The sequence below is a fragment of the Bombus pyrosoma genome, linkage group LG4 (assembly GCF_014825855.1).
Source record: "Bombus pyrosoma isolate SC7728 linkage group LG4, ASM1482585v1, whole genome shotgun sequence".
NCBI classification, from domain to species: domain Eukaryota; kingdom Metazoa; phylum Arthropoda; class Insecta; order Hymenoptera; family Apidae; genus Bombus; species Bombus pyrosoma.
Genome location: NC_057773.1, coordinates 14,570,301 through 14,597,349, shown reverse-complemented (window position 1 = coordinate 14,597,349; position 27,049 = coordinate 14,570,301). Strand labels below are relative to the sequence as shown.

Sequence of the window (27,049 nt, the reverse complement as noted above, 5' to 3'; positions counted from 1 at the left end):
CTTTATATTTCTTGCACCTGGCCATTTTCTCTTTTTGAAAATAGTTTTTGATATTAACTGCATGAACAGTAGTTTGATATTGACGAAAACTGCTATTAAGTATAGATTTCACGATATCGATTTACAACTGCCTAGATTAATCCGTATATGTATATATAATTGATTTGTTACAATCAAATTGTTATAGTATTAGAAAATACAATAGGTTATGTAAAAATATTTTCTTCATTATTAATCATTTTTATGTATTTGTCTTTTAATTAATTGAACAAAAAAAGAAAAAAAAAAAAGAAAGGCGAAGATCTTATGAAACATCGGCATCTAAGTTCTAGAAAAAATCTAGGGAAGTTCCAGGTAGCAATATTTAAATTCATTGGTAATATTTTCATTTCGATACTTAACATACAATAAGATAGAAAATATAATATTTATTTAAATACTTATACAGTTTACTGAAGAAGATGTAACATATATAAATTTATATAGAATTTAACAGTTGGTGGAAAATTTAAAAATATACCAGGAAGATTACACGGCTATATTTTATCAATGAGTATTCTCTTTTATGTATCATTGCCGCGTCCGTGACTTTGATCAGTAGCTAGTCTAGTGAAGATGGCCGAAAACAATGGCAGTGATTATTGAGCTAACTTTGCGTTCTCCTGGCACTTGTCAACAAAGAAGTTATCTTTAATAAAAAAGCATATAACATAGGCACAAGTGGGTGCGATTTCTATTTTGTTCGCCGCTGTTGATCGAGATATTAATCTTCTAATTTAGTACTATAGTCATTTAACGCTATAAGGAATAGCAATTGTGCTTTTCATCTTTTCTTACTGTCACCTCATCAAACATCCGAGAAAACCTTTCGAACATTTCTCAGCATTTTTGAAATACATCTCACGAAAATTTTCATTAAACGTTCGCGTGCTTCTATAAACATCGTGTCTTTTAAATGTTTGCGCATTTCCGCTATGTTTCACTTGTAGTAATTTTAAAACAATTTCGTAGAATTTCAATTTAACTTCCTCCGGAAATTCATTATCTTTCTGAATTAAAATTGATATATTTTTTATAGGATGTATCTGCATACTTATCATATATCATTCCAGTGAGGTAACATCGGCAATAACGACTTTACATCATGTTGTTTTACATAAAATGTCATTATTAATTATTTAAATTTTTAGAGAAAGAAACTTGAAGCTCTATTTTACTATATAAAACCATTTTTTTCAGAAGTACCGTATTTTTCAGTTATTGTTTTTGTATGAATTTTTTGAGCTTCTTATGTTTTGGGTGTTCAATATAAATGAAAAGTCATTGAAAATTGAGGGATACAAACTTAAAATTTTTTAAATTAGGAACTGCGGACCCCTAACATTAAATTTGAGATTAAAGTATATATTGATTTACATAATAGTTGACGGAATTACAAATAATTTAAATGATACAATATTTATTAATATTTCTGATAATTAATGGCATAACAAACGGCGATGTTACCTTAATTAATCAGTAATTTTTTTAATTTAGTGATACAACAAATAGATATTTTATTCCCCAGTACTTAAATCAAACAAAATTGGCTTTTATGAAAAAAAAAAAAAAAAAACCAGGACTTTATCGTTTAAGAATTATTTCATAAATCATAAAACGAAATGCCATGTTGTATAAAGTAATAAGTGATGTAACGCTACTAATCAATGTTTCTATGTTAGATTATATACAAAGGATAATGGTAATCTCAATTTCTTTTTCCTTTTTATTTGTTTTTCCATAGGGATATATTATGGCAACTGCTATTCAAAAGAATGGCATGAAACCTTTAACAAACACATCAATAAATCACGTAGAGGATGTAAAGAATTTAGACAATACCAACATATGTAAAGAAGAAAAAGATGAGAGGATATTTGATGGACAGATCCAACCTTACATGGAGCCTCATGAACAAGAACCTCGTGAATTGGATATCGTTATCAATAATGTAGTTTGCAGCTTCAGCGTTAGGTGTCATTTAAATTTACGAGAAATTGCGCTAAATGGATCTAATGTGGAATATAGAAGAGAGAATGGGGTATGTTTTGTTGAAACAGTCTTGTTTCTTTTCTTTTTTTTTTTTTTTTCCTTACATTTGTAGCATATTAATTATACTTAATATACTTGATTGTGATGTAAGATTAATTTTTATATCTTTAATTTCTGTTCAATGTTTCTATGCAGAAAATTTAAATTACATTACTAGAACGCTTACATACTTTAATAAAATTCACAATGTTTTTTTTAAGCAGTGAATAAAAATTATTAAAAAATATTAAAAATTAAAGTAACAAGAGTTAAAGTATCAACGTTAACAAGATGTGAAGAGCATATAAAGTTATTTGTTATAAATTAATCATAAATATTTTACATTTGGCTTTCAGGTTTTTGTAATTAACAGTAAAAGATTATGACTAATTGTTTAGTAAAATGGTGCGCTCCTTGATTTTATCCCATTCCTAGATTATATAAGATACATTATCTGTATGATAATAAGAATGATCTTAGTATAATTTTAATATAATAATATTTTAATTCCTACTTGAGAATATAACTATGCTTTAATATATATTAAATTAAAAATATCAGAATATGTAATAGTTCAATTTTAAGCGAGATATACATACATTTCAAGACTACATGAAACTTTCTAGCTGAACTTTCTTGATCTTTAGGTTTTAAATATAATTTTTAGATTTTAAATAATTTGAAATATTGAATAACATTTATAGGCAATGTTCTTAGTATATGCATGCATGTTGTAGATGATTACTATGAAACTAAGGAGACCATATACTACTGCTTCTATATGGTCTTCTGGCAAGGTAACGTGTACCGGTGCAACTAGTGAAGTTCAAGCAAAGATAGCAGCTCGCCGCTTTGCTCGTTCACTTCAGAAGCTTGGATTTAAAGTACGATTTAACAATTATAGAGTGGTTAATGTACTGGGTACATGCTGTATGCCATTTGCAATCAAGATAACATCATTTTCATCATGTCATAAAGAAAATGCAGAGTAAGTATACATATGTATGCTTAAATAAACCTATATGATGTACAGGAATGATTGAACTGACTTGATTCGACTAACAATGATATATTGATTTATACCCTTTTATAATCTATTATACCGATAATGTATTATAGTCAAAAATATTTATGTATTTGCTTTTTTTAGTTATGAGCCAGAATTACATCCTGGTGTCACATACAAACTAAAAGAACCAAAAGCTACATTGAAAATATTTTCTACTGGAAGTGTCACTGTAACAGGTTTGTTTTACTATTGGATCAAAGTTTGCGTTAAATGAATTACTAGTTCTTTTACAATCGTAAATGAAATATCTCGTTAACACAATGTTATTTATGCAATGCTATGGATGAAAGATTGCAAGTGTGTTTTAGAATAGAAAATGTCTCATTCATAAATTTGAAATGAAGAATCAACTTGTAACACACGGACGAATGACATTCAATTATAAACACTGAAGGACAGCTGGTAAATATATCCATACCTTGGCATAAACAACATTCATAGATATTTTATCTATGAAGATTGAAGTAAAAATCTATAAGGAAATATGTTGTTTTCGTATACGATCTTATAATTATTATGTTTATTATTGGGTAAATTGAAATGTACATTGTAGCTCCCAATGTTGCCGCTGTCCAAGCTGCAATTGAATATATTTATCCACTAGTCTACGAATTTCGTAAGGAGAGAACGACAGAAGATGAACTTGCCCTAACAACGAAGAAGCGTAGAATGGGGCTAAGAAAAAGAAGTCGTGATGAGTTCCTACATGATCAAGATTATATATATGATACCATGTTCTCTGACGAGGAGGAGGAAGAAGAAGAGGGTGAGAGTGACGCCAGTTGGGACTGAGCTGTTTATTTTGCTGCTCCTCTGTTAATTGTGAAACTGTTATACTTCTTACATCTTGTTCTACAAGGAAAAGAAAAGAAAAAAAAAAAATAGATACATACTGCTTTGTGTACAAAAGTGTTATCTAGAGAGTGAAGTGAAGTATTCTATTTCCCTTAGTGAAAAGACAATGTGTGAGTGCTAGAGACAAATATGCACATGCAAGTGCTTTAATTATGATTATACTAATATTGAATCAACTGAACTGAATTTCATCATCGTAACGATATCGTCATAATTTACTTTCATTAATGATACACATACGTACATAGATACATTCTTATATATATCATACATACATATATATATATATGTATATATATATACATATACACATACACACACATATGTATATAATATGCATATCGTGTGTATTGTATGTGTGTGTGTGTGTGCGCGTGTGCGTGTGTGTGTATATATATAGATATATAGATATATATATATAAATGTCAGACATAAAAACAATGTATGCATATTCATTGTGTTTAGCAAACAATATCTCAACACTTGTTCAATCTTTTCTGTTTTCCATCTTTTCCTTTCATTTTTGTTCTTCTGATAGAATTTGCTACATTTAAGTAATTAGAAGTAATTCTAAAGAGAACTTGTTTGTAACCATGCTACTCTATAATTTAAATAATGAATCGATTCATGTTTATTTAGTTTTTCATTATATAATGACAGATTATATGCTGAACTTTTGTAGCGATGGAAAGTGTACACATTTTTGCTGTTTTATTATTCTTTTTTTCTACTTATATATATATATATATATAATCTATTTCTGCTTAATTAACATATTGTGCCAAAGATGGATGTCTAAAATTTGAGATAAAGTGATCAAAGGACATCTAAGAAGCTAAAAATTTTGTTTAGTATCACAATTTACTTTTCTACTACAATGACATATTATACTACATTTGAGGATATTTCTATACAAATGACATTTTTGTTAGTATAATAACAGAGAGTCGATCTAATTTAATTTGATTTTAAAAGTCTTTTAATGGAAACTTTTTTCGTTTTCTGTTAAATAAGTTAAAAAAGCTGCAGTACGGGAAAAATTTGTTTTAAGCGTCTGTATGGTTACTCTATATGGCTATGGGCTGTGTTAACACCATTAACAGTTGCAACAAAAAAAAAAAAAAAAAAAAAAAAGAAAAAAAAAGAAGAAGAAAAAAAAAGACGCTATGTAAAATGATTATTATCTTCTATTAATTGTATAAAAATTACGCAGGCCTGATAGCAGTGTTTTAATATTGGGCTTCATTATTTATGCTTACATCGATATACAGATTAGTCCCAAGCCTGGATATTAGTTTAAAATAACTTGTCAATCCTCCCTTCTTGGTTGTTATGGAACGTACTTGAAAAGTGAAACAAGAGATCATAACATCAGTGAAGTGTCTCATTTTACCTTTTGAGAATCGCAACAAAAATTTAAAGAATAGAACAGATTACGATAACATATTACTCATCGTTTCTAATATCTATTACCAACGTGTAAGATCTTGTTCATTTATTTATTTATCACTTGCAGTATCCTCATGACGATAAGCGTATTTGAATTATGTCGTTATCATTTAATTTTAATTAGTTAGTTATTGTCATATATCATAGTTTGAGGAATGATAAATGTTATGTTTTACAAAATATTCAAAAATACGAGTCTAATACATCTTAAATACGAGAAGCTTGACTGACGCAAGGCTATTTTTAAATTCTGTTTGGTAATAAAACCTAGGAATAGATAACATACAAAATTTGTTATAATTGTATGGTGTACTTTAACGAAAACAAAAACATTCTCTGACAACATTACTATCATTTAAAAGTAGACGTATGGACTTTAAATAAGACATAGTGTAAATAAATCAAGTTATCCAGATATACTAATATGCAATTAGTTGTATACTTTCTGAATATTATAAAACAACATGCATACCTTACACCTGTTACTAATTATATACATTCTTGATGATCCTTTTTCATATCATAAGTACGCGTGAATGAAGAAAAACATTGGCAATACCTTTCAATACTATAATGAATATTGATCTGTACCTTGTGCCATACATAATGCTATTTGTACACTAAGCTTAATTGAATTCTCATAATCACCAATGATTTAATATTAACTATATGCGAAACAAGTTCTTTTACAAAGATGCTATAGTCACTGCCCGTAGTATATCCAAGATACGAAAATTAAGAGCTCGAATTTAATTAAAATATATATGACATTAGGCACTTACTTGAAGCACCTTAATTTTACATCGATTACCAAATGTATTAAATATTATCATACGAATGAAGAACTTTTATTTTAAGAATGGCAATAATGTCAGAACCGCTGTGTAATTTATAACTTTGTTGAAGTCAATACATATATACATTTCATGCCTTTCTTTCTTTCATAGTTAAAAAATATACAATATGTAGAAACATTATATACTTTTGTAATTATTTTAGATGTGCATTAAAATTTAATACAAAGTATTATGAATTTAAAGCGTTTTATAGGAATGTTATTTGAACAAAATTTTCAGAAACTTTCATTTAGCATTTATAAATACAATTCTCTTTTATTATAAAATAGTATCATTCCTTAGTTTTTATTTGAAGTCCTCCATGTTATGTCCTTTAACTAACATCAATTGAAAAATCTTGATATTTTATGGTTATAAACAATAATGATTAAAAAAAAAAAATTGCATTTTAAAGTTATAATTAATGCTAGAATAAAGATAAGACGGTAAAACTTTCTTTACCTTGGGTGATGTAATAATAACATTAATATGAAAAAAGGCAGTATATTTAATTTATGTTACGTAAAACACATTTTCCCGTTTGTTGTAAAACTATAAAAATGCGATTTATGGATTTTCAGCAGTTTTCAGAAAAATTATTTGATACGTACGTTGACGTAAAATATTTGTTTCTTAATTTAGTAATAGTTTCTACTAGTTTAACAATCTAAATGTAAAGGTTTCTGGCATTGTTCCATAAATTTTATATTGGAAGAACCTAGAGAAATTGTTTAAGGAAATCTAATGACAATGCTTTTTCTAAAGCGGTATTTGCTATAAAAAGGAAAAGTTTAGCGGAATTTATAATATCTATACAATCATTGCACACAAACTTGTATAGCGAATTTCTGGAACGAAATATCCTATTCTACATATCTCCATTTCTGGAATGATATATCTTATCCTATATATACAGCAGCATGAAATCTAAATATAGTAATTATATTCAATGCAGTAAATTATTGTCCAAAATATCTCTGATGTATTATTGTATGCATAGAGTACAGAAGTATTTACATTGAAGGAATTTATATTAGGAATCATATAATTTTCGAGTAGCAAACTATCTTATTTAGAATGCTTAAAATAAATAAAACCATTCTTTATACTTATTTTTTCAATTATATCTGCTGGCACTTCATTCTTTTCTGGATAAGATTATTAATGTCATAAAGAAAATTGTTTTATCATAATTATTGCCATTATTATGTTTTACATTCTTCTGAACTTTGTATATGTAGCTAATATTTCCTAGAGCATATTTAGAAAGTGTTTGTCGATGAAGTTATATTCAAATTCAACTTAATGTCAGCATGGAACTGCAGTGATGTTATTTAGTATTACATGTAATTTAATGTTAGTTTCTAAAATGAATCATTCTTTATTACAACCGAGTGACTGCCAATCACAGACTATAACTAAATGCTATTTCAGTACTCTCATCCGAACAAACGCAACTGTTTTAATGATTTTTTCAAATTCATGACAATAAAATATTAATTGTTATTGTTTACTAGTATAACATCATATGTTTACGATACATTTTTTTTTTAATAATAATTTTAATTTATTCTCGATCTTTATAAGAATATATCAGGCTTTATATCCAAAGTAGTTTAAGCAGCATAAGTATTAATATTACACTGTTATAAATATTTCTACTTCTACTGATACTTTTAATATCAAGCATTATTTTATGCTGCTCATACTATCTGATTTGAACAAATTAATTATAATTGACATACTATAATTGCTACATATAAAAGCAAAGTTTCTGATCGCTAATATCATGAAAAATGATGTGCACTTTTACCAAATCTACTAAATTTAATGTACGTTACTGTTTTCACATTCCAGGCCTCTTGATACTATTATTTTCTAGTCTGAGAATATATTTACACCAAAGACAGTCCGTAAAAACATGTTGCGATTTAAAATAGTATAGGTAACATGAATACATTGCTCAAGATTGATGAAATTTAACTATGCTATTCTTAATAAAGTGCTTGTACAGTTATTAACGAAAACATGTAATATCTTTTCAACATATTTGCAAATCAAATTGTATGTTATCATGAAAATGAAAGAATTTATTAAAAATTTTGGTAGAGGTGAACATTCTCTGTTAATCCTTATATGTACTCGTAGTTATAACATCTCTGAATGTGTCCATAGCAAAGTATAATTTTCTAGCGTAATACATCATCAGATATAATCATTATTTTTATAGGTATAAATAACTAGACGTTTATGAATATGTATCTGGTTGTTATATCGATCTTTGAAAATACTTCATTTGCAGCTTAACACGAGACATGTTTAGATGGTACAAATGTTATGATATTAAGCAAAGTTACACAGTTTTAATTGATTCATTAAAACTGGGGATAATTTTATAACATATTATAATCGTTAGAGAAGCACTAAGTTCTCGATGTTGTCATTGTCTTAAATCGTTATTATTGACATAATGATGTACTATCATGTAGCTGTATCAGTTTATAGCGAAGAAAAAGAAAACGTAGAAAAATATGCTAATATGGTATATATTGTATCAATTAAATAATAGTAATACATCGTATATACTGATATTTATAGTAAATATTTCTTTGAATTCAACATAGTTACTAATATTATACATTTACATTCTTTATTCATTCCTTTGCACGGTACGATTGAATTCTAAGGCAATAATGAATGTGATTTTGTGAAAATCAATCCGCAGTAGAGAAATATATACATAGTTCAGTTATAACGAGTTATTTTTTCTTCTTTTTTCTTTTTTTTTTTTTATAAACTTTTTTCCTCTGTTCTTGAAACTTGCTCGAAATATTGATGAATAAAATGTATCAAAATGGTACCCTATCAATTCTTTAACGCACTATCAATAGTATTAGTAATACATACATGAATTGTTTTAAAGTATGGTAGTTATAAAGTATATTTAGTATGTAGAATAATGTTGCATCGATAGCATGGCCTCTTCTAGAATATGTATTTATGAATACTTTTAATAGAGCATTATATAGATTTTAAATTTAAGAGATGTTCACACTCACTTTCAAAGAGATTTTCTGCGTAATGCATTGTGAAGCTACTATTTTCATGTAAACATGAGTAATTTTCAATCTACTGCAACGTGTACACTAAATATTGATGCATAAAATAAGTAAGATAAATTAAAAAATATGTAAAAGAAAAAAAAAAAAAAAAAAGGAAAATAAGAAAATGATATACTTTCTAAAGTATGAGCCCAAGGCATCCATGATAATTTATATGTAACTTTTCATTAGGTAGATATGTATTAAAGACTGTTGAATGAACTGTACATGAAAATTTTTATGTAAAAATCAAAGAAATAAAAGGCAATGATTAATTTAAATCAACTTATTTCACACGTACTTATTATTACAAACTTTATAAATTATTGTTTTAATGTATAAAACGTACAGCTAAAAACATTTATTACATCTCAAGAGTATTTCTTCGGAAATAATGTACATACCTTTTAATATTTAGATTTATTATTACAGTTAATTTTGAAATATATCAAGAAATTCACTTACGGTTGGATAATAATACAATGCTACGCTCATAGCAGCCTGTAAAAATTTTATCATCGCATGAAATAACTTTTTATCATTTAGAAGTTATCATTAATAATGTTAAAAAGTAACTTTACTCTATTAGGTACGTTAATATTATTTAAAAGACTAATAGACAAAAATATTAAAAATAACTATGCGTTATTTCTTACCTCTCTTGTGTTAATACTCAGTCCTGTTTTGTTCAATATACATTTGTAAGGTAAGATGGCATAATGGTTACTAATATTTAAAAGGCAATTTAGATTGCAATGTTTTAAATCTTCCATCACTTTCGTTGGAACACCTCTTAAAAAGTACGTATTACTGCGTTTTTTAAATGGCTGAAAAATATAAGTTTAGCAAAAAATATAATTCTTAAATGCCAAAATTAGGGAAAAAAGAAAAAAGAAAAAGAAAGAAGAATTATTTCCTGATGATGAAAATTTAATGCAGAAAAGATATTTTAAACATAATATTCTTGTACGATCAATCATAATTAATTAATTAATTGACAACCTTCCAATTTAATTCCGTCCCGATGGGATTTTTATTAATATTTTATCCGAATTTTTAACTTCGATCCATAAAGGCAATGTAATAAAAAAAATACATGTTTTCAAATTAGTCGAGCCTAACAGCACAATTCAATGTAGAAATTCATTACAGAAAATTAACATTTGACGATTAGATTATTCGTTAACTGATTTTAGTGTCATATTTACATACCTCGTTATACCATAATGCTTCAACAATGTCTTGAGCATAGATAGATATAGTGTTAAACTTTTTCTTATATAACTTTTGTACCTTACGATTTTTTAATTGTAAACTTCTATTACGATACCTGTGAGCAGATATTGCAATTGAAGGGCTAATTCACAAACGTAAACAGAGTTTATAGGATGCATACCTCAATAGCAATTTGCATATTTTTGACAAAATCGCACAATGCCTCGTAATAAAACCTCCATAAATTACTGCAGGAGGTGCTAATGTGAACGACATTACGGTACTTCGATTTTCCAATATACAAATCTAAACATTTTCAGTAAAAGTACGGCACTGAATTATTAATATTTCATTACTATTTATGTTAATTATACGAAGATATTATTATTTATCTTCATCATTTACCTCCTCATAAAATGATAATGCTTCTGAGAGTAATAAAATATCGTACGAATGTATGTTTAAACCAGACACGATAAGGGTTTTTGAGGTTTTTGTAAGAATAGGAATAGCCTCTTCTAAATTATCCACTGCACCTTGTCCTAGAAATGGTGCAGGCGTTTTATGACTGCATTCTTCAAATGCTTGACTAACAAACTACAAAAAAATGGCATTGTAAAATTGTCAGTTGACTACTATTGCTTTATTAATAATTATGTTACTCTTATTTTTATGTTATTTCCGATACTTAAATAGTTTCAATAAAAGTAACTTATGCAATAGGAAAGCCAACTGTAAGTTAAATAAGGTAGTAAAATAATATGTTTAACATACCAAATTTGTGATCAACATTTTCAATGTTCTGATAATTTCACACTTCATACTTAAGGTTGATTCGTAAAACATATTTTGTACATGAACTAATATCTTTTCCTGTAAATCTGAATATATTTTTCTTTTTTAATAAAATAATTTTAATAAAATAATTACACTAAGTACAGAAATATATAATACAGCACTAACTAAACGAAATTCTGAACTAAATTTTTAACTATTAGAAGAATATCTTCACATCTACCACTTTCGCAACTTCCGTTTAAAAATTCTTCTATGTATCCATCTATCTAAAAGTATCCATCTAAATAATCTTCAATAGTAAGAGAAAATCATGTATAATCAAAGTAATAGCACATCGCTTGACAGATACAAAAAGCAATTGGCTTTTAGGATAGATAACTAAATCTTTATAAAAATTGACCATAGAAACTCTGCTTATTCATGTCTTTTCAAGCCAATATGATATCAATCAATCAATCAATCAATCAATCAATCAATCAATCAATCAATCAATCAATCAATCAATCAAAAGTCTATCAATACGAAGAAATATTCTACAAAGATCATTTGAATAGAAATATTTATAGAGAACTAACTTTTTGTACGCAGTCCCTTAATAAATATAAATGAAAATATACCGCTAATAGACACCGACGTCATCCATTGCAATAGAACTAGTAACTTTGATTGATATTCCCCCGTATTAAAATACAGATATTCATCGAGGAAACGATTAACGACAAGTATATCTTGTTGCATATATTGTGAAAATTCTATAGTTATATCAAGTAATTTGTTAATTTCTTCTGTAGAAAATTTTTCATTTTCCAAAATAAATGCTGAAATGAAAGAAACATTAAATTTACTTTTCTAGAAACACTTATTATATTACAGACTATGTTATAGGTGTACCTCTTATTAAAGTATTGTAGAGATTATAAGAGAATCTACTCTGATAGTGGAAATCAGCAAATGTAAGAAGATGGTACCCGGCAATATTAGACAAAAGTGATATGGCATTACACGGTAATTCTACACTTAAGTGCAATTTTCCCAGTTCTTCTGTACTGTAATAGCTTACTATATAACGAATATCAATCAATAAACGTAACAAAGCAATAATATTATTTATTTACCTAGAAATCTCAAAGATAGATTTTGTATCCTTTTCTCTGAAAATATTAGAGCCAATTTGAAAATATCCTACAGGTGGTAACAGAGGTGCTACAGTCTTCTTTGTTTTCATAAACTATTAAAGTTGAAAAGATATATATAAATATTTCACGTTTCTATAAATTTTATAATTATCAAATGCTTACCTCAAATACATTCCAGTTAAAACACTCTGAATGTAAGTCCTGTGTTTGTTGAATCTCTAAACGACTTTTCGCATCTTGAAGCATTAATCGCAAAATTTCAGGTATTGGTTTCCATACACTTTCTGTATTTATAGACTGAATTTTTTCAGGAACTAATTCTGGTTTGTAAGATTTGAATAATCTAAAATAAATCTTACGCAAATTAATATTACATTCGTTAAATGAAGCAACTCAAATCGCAATTACTTACGACAATAAGACAATAATATGTTTACGAGGTTTCGAATATTTTTGATGAAGATTCAGTAATCTAGATATATCTCTGCGAGTTACATCCTCTGGTTTTGTTAATACATAAATGATACGTGCTATATGTCTTTCCTATAACGGTAATAGTAGGAAAATATTTAAATAATGTAACTACACAATATGACTTATATTATGATCATTATTAAAACTTTCTATTGTAATTACAGGTTTCTTTTGTAAATTTACATATGCAGTATTGGCAAACAGAATGTATACACACTTACCAGTCTTTCCTTTTTCAACATCATATAAAAGAAGACGCTGTAATATATATTTATAACTTTTTTATCTATTAGTTGATAGTCCAATATGCCTGAAAGCACGAAGGCACACATACAATTTAAATTTTTATCTTATATATACTTTGTTCCGTCGCATTATTATACGATTAAAAAGAAAAAAAAAAAAAAAAGAAAAGAAAAATATTACCAACTGTCCATTGTATAATAATAGTGGATACAGTAATAGGCAGTTCATTTATAGACGCTAGGCACCAAGAAATAAGAGACTTAACTGTGCGTTCGGGTATCTCGTGCCTTGGAACTAAACACTTTGCCAAGGATACTAATTTAGTAGCACCTATCAAACATACTTTTTCCTTTATGTTTTCAATAGAATGTAACTGTTTGTTTCTTCTTATAACGTTTGTATACTCACCTAATTCTGTATTTATAATAATATCTGCTAACAAATCGATATCTTCATCTATCAACCCTTTAGTCGCAGCATAATTTTGTAATATACTGAGTGATTCTTCAAATGTAGAATAATCTTTCTTTTTTACTACAAAAGAAAGAATAGAAAAAAAAAAAATGTACTTATTGGAAGATTTAAAATTGAAAACATTTTATCATACATTACTATTTACATATTATATCAATCTAATATATATATATTAGTAATATATATTAGAGTAAGGGAAAATGACTATGGTATATATAGGTACATATATACAGTCAATAATAAAAGTATTCAAACAAGATAATATCGTCATTACATAATATTGTCCTTCCATAAAGTTTGCTGGCATAATTATACATATGCTTTTTTCTCATAGTTTGTTGTAGTAATGATTTTAATACCAAACTTGATGCTGGTAAAGAATAATGTTTTCTATGTCGCAAAGAACTGATTTCTCTTCTCTCGGTGTTAATATCTTCTGATGTCAGGATGATGGTTTAATCGCAATATTCTCATTATTATTGAACTCTTTAATTATGAGCCGAGTTGTTGATTTACTTCTTATTAAAAGATCTATATTTTTTTTTTTGTATAATATCCCTTTTTCTTAAGTTTCTCTTAGTAATGGACAGATATTAAATTTTCATTTTCATTTCCTTTCAAAATCATTTGAAACATACCGAAATTCATTTATTTATGTTCAGTTTTCTTAGAGCAAAGGAAATGACAAATTACAGGTCTTAAATCGCAATATTCAAATACTTTTTTGCTTGGTATGAATATGGTATTACCATGATAAAGGTTCTATAGTTGTTATTTGTTGTCTCTAGATTCTTAGAAAACATGGACACATCCTAATGAATAATTCCAAATATACTATAACTGTAAGTACTAGCGCCACTATGCTTTTATATATTAAAACGTAAATCATACTACTGTTTGAATACTTTTGAATGCTTATTGTATTTTTAGTTACGTACCTTTCAAATCTCGTAAAAACTTCAAAAAGGTATCCCTTTCTTTATCTGTCGTCATTTTTTTTATATTGTATAACAACAAATTATTTGTAAGAAAAAGAAATAAACATTTTTAAACGCTCAATCGTGTTTGAAAGCTCACTTTTTAACTAAATCATTACCGGTATTTTTAATGATATTGTTGTACATCATAACCTAAATATCATAACAGCTTGAAATATTTGCTTTCAGTATGTTCCTAACCTATTTTTGTATCAAACAATGGTTATCCCTATAAGTAATATTTAAGGTAAAGAATATAATGCTATTGATAATGAAAAATTCATTCTACCCGCTTAAAATTCTAAACAAACACTATATATTGTCATAAGTCATAGAGCTTATGGCTTATATCAGAGAGGAAGCGAGAGTGCTCAGTGTTCACGCTCATTATTCTGATTTATTATTATTCAGATCATGTTCTCAGTGTTCTGGTTGTTCTCGGACCAGTGATGAACAGTTTGAAATAGCTATTGCTTTCCGATGGAATCGATTGATCGAAAATACAAGTGCATTGCAGTTATGTCCGTATACATAAAACTTGACACACCAGTTAATATTATCATAAAACTTAATTATTAATACATGCTATCAGAGAACTTTCGCACATATGATAATTTTTTCTCTTTTTTTTTTTTCCAGTCCCAATTACGATGGAGTTGCGTTAATTTATGCCGCTTTTTTTCTTTACTTGGAATATTTATTATTTTCATATTATGTTACAATCGGATATCAATCAAAGTAATTGCAATTGCAATTTCGACTATATTTTGCCATCATTTTGGTAAAAGCTGGACCTCTGGTCGATAGAAGGGCTTTTCTTTTGGGGTGATCCAATCATCGATCCATTTTCGAAGTTTCTCAAGAGATTGGCAAAATGCGTGCCTTCCAAGGCGTGTTGCATGGAACGGAACAAGAGTGAAAACCGGAAGGAGCAATGTCGGGGGCGTATGGTGGGTGCGGGAAAATTTCCCATTCCAGGTTCATCAGTGTTTATATAACCGTACTTTCCGCGCCTACTACTGGGCCATCGATGAGCATTTTTTTGCATTAATTCGTCCTTCAATCGCTTCAGTTGGCGTTGACAAATTGTAGCATTAACCGTTTCACTGGGATTTCAATGAAATTCATGATACACCACGCCTTCCATGTCTCACCAAATAATGCATAGCATTATGTCTTTTCCGTGGATATTCCGTTTTGGTGTCGATGTTGGAAATTGTTCGGGGTCCACCCACGATCTCCTCTGTTTCGAATCTCCTTAGTAGATCCAGTTACGATACGCTACAAAAAAAAAAAAAAAAAAAAAAAGAAAGCTCTTCCCCCTATGCTTAGGAAGCAAGGAAATGCAAATGCCAAGCGATTCATTCAACTTTCAGCTTTCTGAATATATAGGTGTTTCAGAAAGTTGAGAGAAGAAACTGAGATAAGTTTGTACATTTTTATTGGAAATAAAAAATTTCCCGTTTCCAAAGTTGATAAATTGTTAATTCGACTGGACTAATGGGAACCATAATATTATAAGTTTGTCTAGTAACGGATGCACATTCGTATAGTAAATATATAAGTATAATAGCGATTAAAGAGCGGCGTTGGTGTGCATGGATAATTAGACAAGGACAGAAGGCGCCTCTGTGCAGCGTCCTCTTTCTTTTCCCACATCGCGTCCACTTACACTGTAACGTATAACCAAACGTACGGCTGCGCGTGCTCTATCTCTGTGACTTTGCGGCTATTACTTATACACATGTACATACGTATATACTTATTTCCTTAACCTTTTCGAAGACAACGCGCCAAAATGGCTACTCTCGAAATACTTTCAAGTCCTATCGATTATAAATACAAAAGTGAAATATGTTCATTAAGCTTTCTCGTCGTACTATTTCTTATAGTTTTATCATTGATTACCCCTTTTTTTATTATTTCGAACGCAGGAGGTATACATTTTTTAACGTTTTATTTTTACACGTAGTTATGTCAATATATTTTACCATAATTCGTAACATTTATAACTTACGGTATCCTACTTTATGGCAGCGTAATTTATATTTTTATATTCTGTATTATACAGTTAGCTAATATAATTTTCAGGTTACTCATTGAAAAATCGTGTACTGATGGAGAAGCCTGATGTATCGTTTAACTATAAATATATTTTGTTAGCAAACAGAGATTACAGTATTAACCCTATAATTTGTTCAACTTTTAAAACGTACAAGGATAACGAAATCAAGGATGACTGTACATTGATAAAGGTTTTATCTTTATGTTATTATAATGTAAAAGATATGAATTATTACATTGATATCTGTAAACTGTTGTTATCGTATATACATTTTGCATAAGAATTAATAAGAATTTAAAGATTTTAGGTTCGAGAAGTAGATACAAATATGGATGGTAGAAAGGACATTTTAAAGTTTGAAGCACACTTTTATACCGATGAACCTATAAGATCTCTTAAACTTTTACTTTTCTTCAATTTCCAACTAAAGGTAGGACCGTATGTTTGTTATTTTGTTATCGTTTCTTCTTATCACTATTATATTACTCTTACTTTGTTATTTATAAGCGTCGATATTGATCTTGTTACAGCAGTTGGTGGAGACGACGGTAGAATCCATTGCATATTTTACTCATACGTTAAACGAAGAGGCGCAGAAAGTATGTTTCTACGGTGACTTGATATTGCAACAGAAGAGCGTGATCACTAGCGAAGGTTTATATCAAACGTATAATCGCAGTATAGAAATTGCTGACTATTCCATAGATGAATTACTGATGGAAAATTTTAAGAGGAAATGTGAGTGGTATTTTTCAATGTTATCCCTTACTACAAAGAAGATACGGTAATAAAAATTTCTTTCAGTTGCAGCTAAAATAAGCGATAGATATGTAATGGAACAATCGGGTTATTCGAATGAAAACGTAGTAGTTATCCAAGGAGAACTAGTTTATAGGGATTATTTAATTCATTATCAACCTAGTATTTGGGAAGAATTGAAATGGATATGGGTTCAATATTTATCATGCTTTCTGGTATTTGCTTACGTAACTAAGCATGTGTTGGTTTTCTTATTTTCAAATCGATATTTAAATTGTTATATTATAAAACCGTGGAAGAATAAATAGTATCTGCAAGAATAAATAGAAGTATAATTTAATTTAATTGTTAAGCGAGTGAGTGTTAAAAATACTGAAATTTAGAACACATTAGTATCTATATTATATCTTTTTATACGAGTGTTTTTTTTTTTTTTTTTTGTAGCGTTCTTTAAAAGTTCTTTAAAATATCAGGAGATGATAATTAATTTTATTGGTAAATTATCGCTACAAGCTAAATTATCTACTTACTGCATTGCACAGTCTAGATAAGATTTTTAATTTACGTAGCATTTTCATGTTGTACTAAAAGGTTGACCAGTTACAATCTGCCCCCTATGTAATCTAATATTTGCCAATATGATACGCGTAAATTGGATCGATATTAAGTTATTAAATTTATTTAGATTAAACAGGGCCGCAGATTGTATAAATTCGTAAGGGTATATTCGTAAGCGAATAAATTATAATATTCTATAAATCGAATCACGCGTGATGGATTCTTAATTTTATACTGTACAACTTAGTTATAATATGATGGCTTTATTATACAGTGAAATTTATTTTAAAGGAAAAATTAGGAATGCCGTGTACCATTTCATTGTGTCGTGCAAAGGATTAGAAATTTTGTTGCGCTTAGTTTATCGTTTAATTTTTCATGCAGTTCTATTATCTAATATCATCAAGATCATTATCTTCCGTTGCGATCGATTTTCTTGGATTGAATATATTTCCTTCTTGGATACTCGTTTCTTTTCTATAGACGATAGCTATGAAGGTATCGTTCGAAAGCACTATACACGTGTAAAACAATAACAAATGTATTTTAAAATTTGTAATCAATTAGAAACTTATCTAACTAACTATGTCTCTTAATTCGATCTAATTTATTACATAATAATTTTATTCACGCACGCACGTGTAGAGGCGCGCTATAATAGTTAATAGTTGGTCTCGTATCGCGCATGATACTACGAATAATTACGGTAAAAAATAATTGAATGATTGGTACGATAAAGTAGACGGGCATTATTTGATTAAAGTAACATTTAGGTTGTTGTACGGTATTTCTTTTATGTTATAAAGAAGGCATTCTAATATGTTACTGCTTAATATTGCTATTCGGAAGGAATTTATTATATTTTTGGAAATAGGCTTTTATTTATTTATCGTGAGATAATGATATAACAATTGGAGGTGTTCGTTGTACATAAACTTTTGGATGATATAGGGAGATTTTGTACAGACAAATTTTTACGATTGATAAAAATGATAAAAAGAGTTACTTATGAAAAGATAATGTTCTTCGTACTTGTTTGAAATTTCGATGCTGGTATCGATGCTAGTTCGTAACTTTCGTATAATGCGGCGCTTCTTAAACCATATACGGCGTACGTGGGTTCGCGTAACAGAATTACTGGAAATGGTGAAAACTTTTACTCATACTACTATACTACTATATAGTACTGGCGTAGCAGTGAAATGAGAAATGTCGGACAATCGTCGGTGATTAAAGGATCATGAGAAACTCAGCGAGTAATTGATCGACATAGGTGTAAAACATTAGGGTTTTAAAAGGGGGATTCGTATGAACGGGATTTTGCTTGGAATAAAATAATGGAAATAATAAATCTCTTGGTAAATTCAGATTAAACGATTCGAAATCTCTATGGAAGGTATAGGTGATAAGAAAGATACTATAGAGCGAGCGATTGATTAAAAGCGATAATAATAAAATAAAATGTGTAGAAGACAGCATAGTAAAATGTTTGGATAGGTTGGAAAATGTTGAGTGGTAACAACGTTAAAACATCGATCGACGATCGGAGCTAATGACTGACGGAGTAATAGTTGAAAGTTTAGTTTAACGTAACATTTGAAAATTCGAAAAATGGTAATAAGGTGTTGGTCTGGATGAGGTTAAGAGACGGCCCTGGGCATGGTTGCTAGCAACCCTTCCGAACTACGCGGCCGGCCAGTTTCAACGAGGGTGGAGACTGCGCCGTGTTCCGTTGTCGTCTACCTGCTCCGTCCGTGCGTGCTCTCGAGACGAACGCATCGTGCCTCTTCTCTCCATTATTTATATACCACGGACGCGTTAGTGGCCGATGTTTAACGATGACTCGCAAACGGTCGTCGAAACGGAATAACCCCTGATCGTAAAGGGAGAAAAGGGTGAGTGGTGCAGTGTCGCGAACGACTCGTGTTAAATACAGGCTGCTGCGGATGCTGGCGCGATATTCACCGAACCTTGCCTCGCACCAGCCTCTTTTTCATACGCTACTTTCCTACCACGAACCTTTGTCTCTCTCTCACTCTCTCTCCTCTCCTATTAATTATTCCGCTAAAAGGATACTCGCACTTTGGCAATATAGGAAACCTGTTTCTCCATTTATCAAAGAGTAACGAGTGGTGTGACGTTATGAAACGGAATCGTATACAAGGGTATCTCGTTTACACGTTGCCGGATGAAGTTGGCGGTTCTACCGTTTTAATGTGCCATAGAGCGAGCACAGAGATTCGTGTGTCGTAGAAGGCGCGTTATCGTGCGTCGAGGTGCTTAGTTCGTGTTGCAAGTTCAGTTAGTTTGACTAATAATTGGTGTATTTATATAATCGCGAACGATTATCGGCGGATATTAAATGTATTTATATTAAATGTATCTGTCCACGTTATTATAGAAAATAGTGCTTCGTTGTATCGTTTTCTTTTTCAGGGAGGCTTCAGAGACTCGAGAGATTTCAGATTTTTTACGTAAATCTACTAATTATAGTTGTTTTGATAACGTAATGATAACGCGCGAGTATGTCGGTTTACTTTTTCATAGGTATCGAGAAGATTGTATTTTATACTGTTCTACTTTGCCGTTTGAAGTTTTCCAAAAGCTTTGACTTAGTACGTTGTTAAAAATTAGTAAAAATTGAATGACTCGTGTATCGGAACGTGTATATGTGTGAAAATTATGGAAAAATGTAACATATTCGTCGTTTCAGGTAATCACTTTTGATAAATAGACCGCGAATGTTTAATTACACACAGGCGCGCGCACGCACGCACGCACGCACGCACGCACGCACGCACGCACGCACGCACGCACGCACGCACGCACGCACGTACGAGCGCACACACAAAAGCGTAGGAACGTGCAGAATGGATACACGTAATACGGAAAAAAACATAGAAAATATTCAAAGTAGTGCCGCTTTTGTCGTAACATTCGTAACATTTAGCGGGTGAAACGAAGCTTGTGTTTATCGTTAGATGGATATTAGGTTGCAATAAGCGTTGCTTATAACGACATAAAGTTTGATAAAAATTCGCAGAGCAGTTGATGCTGTTATCGGGATGGTATCAAAGAGAATGGTTGAAACACGACTTGGTATGAATTTTAAAGCGTTATAACAGAAATCGAAATTTCAATGTTCATGATTATACCTTCTTGGCAAACTTTATCGCCCACCTTTATATATCTTTTAATTATATCGATTCGTTTCAGATGGTAGAAATTCGACTAACAGAAAATTACGATTATAAATAAATAGCGTATCGTAAGGCTGGCAGAACCATGTCTACGAGATCGAAGGAGAAGGTGGTGGCTGTTTTTCGAAAATTCTTTCGACCCTCGGAGAAGATCTCGGAGCAAGATGGAGCAAGCAGTTCGACGAGTTCTCCGTCCAGGAGGCTTCTGAGTCGACATCATCGTCCGGATGCGGTCACTCCTACCGATGCCACATTGTCCGACAATGCCGGCGCTAGCAACTCTAATCATGCAAGTTGTTTCTTCAAGTCAAAAAAATCTACTGCTAATTCCACGCAGGTATTTTTCTCACTACGCAGGTATTTCCTATATGTACAGATGTATTTACAGACGTATTTTTTATATAGACCGTGTTCGTTAGCGCGTATAGCGCGATCGTTAGCGAAGGCACCAAGTTGAATATGTATTTACGAAGATTCGCTTCATATCGCTACCCATAAGATGGATATAAGATGGAGAGAAGTCTTTTGCAAATTTATAGGCAGACACGCTCTGTTATTTCAATTGTAATTTTTACACGTTTAATTTGAACGTATCATGCATAATGCGGCAAATAAAACAATTTACGTTACGTATGACAGGTATTCGTTGATACCAGATGACGAACAACATAGTAAATATCGTTTTGGACCCCATTTATAAATCCCACATTTTAATTTCTACATTTTAGTAATGTGTTAGTAGCGTTGTTGATACATATATTTTCACATGGCGCGCCGTTTTCGAGATAATCGAGATAATTAGTTAGTAGAGATCAAATATCTTTCGAGCGTATTTTTTTGCTGTTAACAAGCTGTTAACCACGTTAAAATAAACGCTTGTTACGAACGTGAAACAATGAAACTTTATCCGTAACAAGTATCCGACAAGGCTCGTTTCGTAATTTTAATGTTATTTCAGGGAACGATTGCAATGCCGGATAAGGGACTTCGCTTACGTCGTTTAATGAAGGAACTAAGCGAAATTCAGAGGATGCAGAATCGGCTCGAGTCAACATTCACCGCGGAGTTGGTAAACGACAATTTGTTCGAGTGGCACGTGAGACTGCACAAGATCGATCCGGAAAGTGAACTGGCCGCGGACATGAGGGAGCTCGATATACCTTACATACTTCTCCACGTGGTGTTTCCTGAGAATTTCCCGTTCGCTCCACCTTTTATGCGCGTTATTTCGCCAAGAATCGAGAAAGGCTTCGTTATGGAAGGCGGTGCGATCTGTATGGAGCTTCTCACGCCCAGAGGATGGGCCAGTGCGTACACGATCGAAGCTGTTATCATGCAATTCGCGGCCAGCATCGTTAAAGGCCAGGTAAAATATCATTTTCAACCTTGTTCGCGATCTTTCGCTGATTCGAAAGTTTCCAAAAGGTCCGATACTTTGCGAGGATGTACGCTTGATCGGATATGTTTTTATTATGAAAGGGGCCATACGTGGACATATAAATGGCAACCGCGTTTGCCAACAGCGTTCGAAGTATGGTCGTAACAGGTACATACCGTATATCGAAAGTAGAGGCGAAAGCGTGTCCCGAGCAAAGTCGAGGAACAAATATTTTGCGTCAGCATGAGCAACCGTTTTGCGCCACACATTCGCAGTATCTGTATGTCCAATTCTATTCCTTCGAAGACGTAGAATCTGACTTTTCGTAGGCCGAAGCGTCGATCGTATAACATCAATATAGATATAGCGATATAGTCGAGCGATAGAACGAATAGTTTGAGAATAAGGTGTTGTAGCTCGTGCGAGTACGACAACTTGGAATAACGTGCTTGGATAGAGATTGCGGAGCAAAAGGAGACTCGAAAGAGATTAAGAATATACGGTAAGACGCTTTGATAAATCTTTGAAAGTGCGATTCTCTACCAACATCGTTCGATACTATCGTCACTTTTACGAACAAAGGAAGAAACGCTTCACGGACCTGAAAGAGATTTAGGGGATACGGAGAGACACTGGTAAATGCTTGGGAGCGCGACTCTCTGCCAAAGACACCCAGTACTGTCGTCATTTTTACGAAGAAAGGAAGAAACCTTTGTATCTAGATTCGACGGATTAAGAAAAAAATGGTTATCGTTTAGAGGGTTTGCTCGTTGGATTGGACACGTTTAGAAAAAAAAGCACAAAGTGCAAGTCTCCGTAACGATGGAAAAAAAATTGTAAAATCAAAATGACGAACTCCGTTCCGATCATCGATAGGATCCCAACGTTATCGGATCGCGAACGGTTAATCCGACGGTTTAACCGAATATCGTTTTATTAAGGCTAGTGGCTATCAAAGCCGAGTGTTGTAAGAAAGTAAAGCAAGTACTTTGTTATGCATCGTAGCTTATGGACCGGCTTGATCCCATAGTGGTGGTTAAATAAAAAGGGGAAAGAAACAAGGGAGAAAATCCAGCCGTAAGGTGATTTGCGGTAGCCATTCGGTAACCGAAAAGAAATAGCACCGTATGTACGATAAACAAGTCGAACATTTGTTGCAAATAGGGCCAATTGCTTACAGCGATATAAGTCTAATATCCGACCATAGAGTCGCCGTTGCTCGGACAGCCGATCCTCGACGATCGACACCCATCGTCTACCCAAGTTTCGTGACTACCATTGGGAATACGGCCATAGATCCTTGGAAACGCATACGCGTAGACTATGCAGCAGCACCGTTGGCCGGTATATCAAAATGCCCTTGATCGTTGTTGACGCTTACGGCAAGCGTCTTCCTTCGAATCGAAACTACGACAATTGCGATCCTGAACCAGTTGTTCCCCGCATACGGTACACCAATTACGCTGCTTTCGGAGCATTTCAACGTGTATATAAATCTATGATATTAGGATTGCTTAAATTTTCATTACAGATTACAATAGAGAATAAAAATGTTACAAAAAGCGATCAATCGGAATTTCTATAAAAATCTTTGCGCTTCATCTAGCGGCCTAAGAAGTTTTAGCTTTTCAAGAAACTCAAAAAGTCGTTTTAATGCTTTGAAAAGTTAAAGCGGCTGTTAAAGTTAAACGGTGCGATCAACTGTACATAAAAATCACATACTCGCCGAATTGATAATCTGCTTGTTTGCCAAGTCGGCTAATCGTTATCGGTTAAATAATATATGTATATTAGGTGGTCCGAAAAGTTTCTTTCGTTTTATAAGGAATTAAATAACGGATGCACAACATTTTCCGTTTTCTATTATTTTATCGAATTACGTATGATCCACTATGTTCTATCAAGATAAAGATCACAACGTTTGATAGATTAGGTTTCATGTTTGTATAAAGATGCATCGTTGTAAAAGACGTGTCTGTAAAAGAAAGACACTTTCCGGATAACCTAATATAATATATATCGGTTAAACGTTATAGTCATTGATTACATATTAATAATCTTTCTTTTGCAAGATAATTCCTTGTACACGTATACAAAAATTTATTAGATAAACAATTACACACACGCACGCACGCACGCACGCACGCACACGCGCACACAAATCTATTTTATTCCGCAAACTACTTTTCAGGGCCGCGTAGCGAGAAAACCAAAGACCAGCAAAGAATTTAACAGACGTTCCGCCGAAGAATCCTTCAGAAGTCTAGTAAAAACGCACGAGAAGTATGGTTGGGTTACACCGCCGCTTACAGAAGGATAACTCTGCAGACCTTACGAAGGAACGGAAGACTTTGTTGTTATTTAAGAATTCGTGCTCACAATCAACAGGTTTCGGATGTGACTTCCGTTTGTATCATTACGGGAAACATTCGATAATCGCGCAAAGATCCGGACTCGATTTTTCCCAATTGCGCACACGTAAAAACGATCATCCTATTTCTAGAAATTGAGATTTTAGACGTGCCAAATTTTTGACTCGCGATCAATAAAACACCTTTACCGACACCTTTGTCACATTTTTCTGATTAGAACGACACCAAATACCATGTAATTTGGAGCAAATTTGCTTACTTAGTAAACGATAATTAAATACATATCAAGAAGTAAATGTAATTCGAATTACGTTGTGTAATTGGCTGATGGTGAACTCGTGGAACCGTTCCGTTCTCTTCGAGTTCCATGATTTTTTAATACGTTGTAAAGCGCGACGTTTCTTGAGTATCCTTCTCCTACACGTATAACCGTCCATCTCGCTTACTTTCCGAGATATTACAAGCTACCGTTACACACTCTGTTCCTCCTGCTTGTAATCGTGCGTTCTGTGCCAGCCAGCGTATACATCGCTATTGGATGTCGGTCGTTTATCTCGCGACGGTTCGATCGAGAGTACCAAAGCCAAACTCAAATCCCGATACAACGATGATATTCGCTTTTAATCGAGTTACAAATTATAACGGACGTTTCTTGCATTCCTGCAGTCTTGCATATGGCCGACCCATCTTTGCAAACGGAAGAATAATCGGCCGGCATCCACAATACAGGACGTGTATGCTGCCACAGACGCGTAATTCTAAACAGAAATACACTGTTGTAACGATACCTTGCAATATCTCGGAAATAAAGCGACACCGAAACGGTTATATATACGGAGAGGACGGGTCGATTCTACGAGTTCGTCGCATTCGATTTAATCAGAAACATCTACCAAATCTACGTTGGTAAAAGTTTCATTAAGAAGTGGTGAAAAACAATAAGTTTCACCTTTGAATTAGTATAGAATTAGTAGTCAGACTGCGTGGCGGGGACGAGGAGTGTGCAATTACGCAGAGCATCTTTCCGAGCAATTATCGAATGCTTTCTGTACTTCCTTTTCCCGGAAACAATGTAACTGCGTTATAATCGCATTAAATGTTGCTTTTATAAATGACAGGTAATGTAACGTAACACGTAGTTGAAAAAGGAAGGTGGAAATCAAGAATTTGTTAATTCGGTTGAAACGGTAATGATAAAGCTCGAGACCTAGTTACGAAAACGTTATTTTACCAATTCCACGTTGAATGGATTATCGGTAAAACTATCACGACGATCCTACTACGAGTAATAAACATACCCTAATGATAAATATTTTATAACTTTTACGTGGGTATCTAAATATATTTACAAATATTTTTGTTAACTTGTTACCAAAAAAATGTCTTTCATCCAGCGAATTAGTTTCGTTCCATTAAAACGTAAGAATAAGAATTTAGTGGTATAGAAGGAATGACATTCGTTACAATGATCGAGTAATTTCTGTTACTACATAATACAAAATTTAATACAGCCATGTTATTTATATTTGTAATATCTACAGATTTTTTAAGCGAAGAAGAGAAAACGTAGTCTCTCGATTCTGTATTTCTTTGTTTCAACTGTCATTGCCTTGGACATGTGATGCTACAAACACGTGCATAAATTTTTATATTGCGTCGATTAACATTTGTAAAGAAAAAAAGAAAAAAAAAAAGCGTAGCGTCAAGTTTAGCTTTTATTATGCTAGCCAATTTCCAAACATATTTCATAGCATTGTATAATATAATTTTCAGTATTCTGAAGTCAACAACATTGTTCTATATATGGATATGAGTGCGCGAGACATTCTGTAACTAATTGTAAATCGACTCAAATATATACATTGTCCTATTGCATTTACTTGATACTGTCTCTATTATCGATCGTGAAATGAAAATGAGCGAAAGATATATTCAGTTAAAAGATTATATCCAGTTTGCTATTTAATTGAAAACATTAGTAACGATTAGCATTATTTATCTAGCGTTACGGCTAGAA

General features: G+C 31.6%; 3 protein-coding genes across 21 annotated transcripts; 2 read left to right on the top strand and 1 right to left on the bottom strand.

The window, feature by feature from the left end:
* The first annotated feature begins 569 nt into the window (after positions 1–569).
* On the top strand, positions 570–9,665 carry LOC122566507 (TATA box-binding protein-like 1). Of its 2 annotated transcripts, none has more exons than XM_043723879.1 (5): positions 570–720; positions 1,784–2,080; positions 2,808–3,058; positions 3,221–3,315; positions 3,693–9,665. In XM_043723879.1, exons 2-5 carry the CDS (start codon positions 1,793–1,795, stop codon positions 3,929–3,931), a joined length of 873 nt encoding a protein of 290 aa, XP_043579814.1. In that variant the 5' UTR covers positions 570–720; positions 1,784–1,792; the 3' UTR covers positions 3,932–9,665. The 2 variants fall into 2 exon arrangements, with proteins under 2 accessions (XP_043579814.1, XP_043579815.1); XM_043723880.1 differs by having other exon boundaries at positions 582–724.
* A 16-nt stretch (positions 9,666–9,681) lies between these two features.
* On the bottom strand, positions 9,682–14,797 carry LOC122566499 (centromere protein I-like). 7 transcript variants are annotated; one of them, XM_043723835.1, is made up of 15 exons: positions 14,662–14,797; positions 13,658–13,783; positions 13,430–13,591; positions 13,225–13,313; positions 12,942–13,072; positions 12,692–12,872; positions 12,509–12,621; positions 12,285–12,439; positions 12,011–12,211; positions 11,370–11,476; positions 11,001–11,192; positions 10,777–10,901; positions 10,593–10,710; positions 10,037–10,207; positions 9,682–9,881 (listed from the first exon to the last, which is right to left on the bottom strand). In XM_043723835.1, exons 1-15 carry the CDS (start codon positions 14,714–14,716, stop codon positions 9,813–9,815), a joined length of 1,995 nt encoding a protein of 664 aa, XP_043579770.1. In that variant the 5' UTR covers positions 14,717–14,797; the 3' UTR covers positions 9,682–9,812. The 7 variants fall into 7 exon arrangements, with proteins under 7 accessions (XP_043579770.1, XP_043579772.1, XP_043579773.1 ...); XM_043723837.1 differs by having other exon boundaries at positions 13,430–13,579; XM_043723838.1 differs by lacking the exon at positions 14,662–14,797 and adding an exon at positions 14,473–14,518 and having other exon boundaries at positions 13,434–13,598.
* Positions 14,468–26,907, top strand: LOC122566505 (ubiquitin-conjugating enzyme E2Q-like protein CG4502). 12 transcript variants are annotated; one of them, XM_043723870.1, is made up of 8 exons: positions 14,468–14,565; positions 15,340–15,678; positions 16,792–16,955; positions 17,073–17,195; positions 17,296–17,503; positions 21,345–21,619; positions 22,241–22,648; positions 24,852–26,907. In XM_043723870.1, the coding sequence occupies exons 2-8, from the start codon at positions 15,600–15,602 to the stop codon at positions 24,978–24,980; spliced, it is 1,386 nt and encodes a 461-aa protein (XP_043579805.1). In that variant the 5' UTR covers positions 14,468–14,565; positions 15,340–15,599; the 3' UTR covers positions 24,981–26,907. The 12 variants fall into 12 exon arrangements, with proteins under 12 accessions (XP_043579805.1, XP_043579809.1, XP_043579804.1 ...); XM_043723869.1 differs by lacking the exon at positions 14,468–14,565 and adding an exon at positions 14,620–14,690; XM_043723871.1 differs by lacking the exon at positions 14,468–14,565 and adding an exon at positions 14,884–14,947.
* The last annotated feature ends 142 nt before the right edge of the window (positions 26,908–27,049 follow it).

What these genes read in the sequence shown, in the direction of transcription:
- LOC122566505 (XM_043723864.1), top strand. Translation starts at nt 16,499, where the DNA reads ATGGCTACTCTCGAAATACTTTCAAGTCCTATCGATTATAAATACAAA. An exon ending in TATTATTTCGAACGCAGGAG is followed by an intron (nt 16,638 to 16,791) that starts GTATACATTTTT and finishes TATAATTTTCAG; the next exon opens with GTTACTCATTGAAAAATCGT. An exon ending in CTACTGCTAATTCCACGCAG is followed by an intron (nt 21,620 to 22,240) that starts GTATTTTTCTCA and finishes ATGTTATTTCAG; the next exon opens with GGAACGATTGCAATGCCGGA.
- LOC122566507 (XM_043723879.1), top strand. Translation starts at nt 1,793, where the DNA reads ATGGCAACTGCTATTCAAAAGAATGGCATGAAACCTTTAACAAACACA. An exon ending in TGTCATAAAGAAAATGCAGA is followed by an intron (nt 3,059 to 3,220) that starts GTAAGTATACAT and finishes TGCTTTTTTTAG; the next exon opens with TTATGAGCCAGAATTACATC. An exon ending in TGGAAGTGTCACTGTAACAG is followed by an intron (nt 3,316 to 3,692) that starts GTTTGTTTTACT and finishes TGTACATTGTAG; the next exon opens with CTCCCAATGTTGCCGCTGTC.
- LOC122566499 (XM_043723834.1), bottom strand. Translation starts at nt 14,055, where the DNA reads ATGAGAAAAAAGCATATGTATAATTATGCCAGCAAACTTTATGGAAGG. An exon ending in TATTATAAATACAGAATTAG is followed by an intron (nt 13,592 to 13,657) that starts GTGAGTATACAA and finishes TAAAGGAAAAAG; the next exon opens with TATGTTTGATAGGTGCTACT. An exon ending in CATTATCATTTTATGAGGAG is followed by an intron (nt 10,902 to 11,000) that starts GTAAATGATGAA and finishes GAAAATGTTTAG; the next exon opens with ATTTGTATATTGGAAAATCG.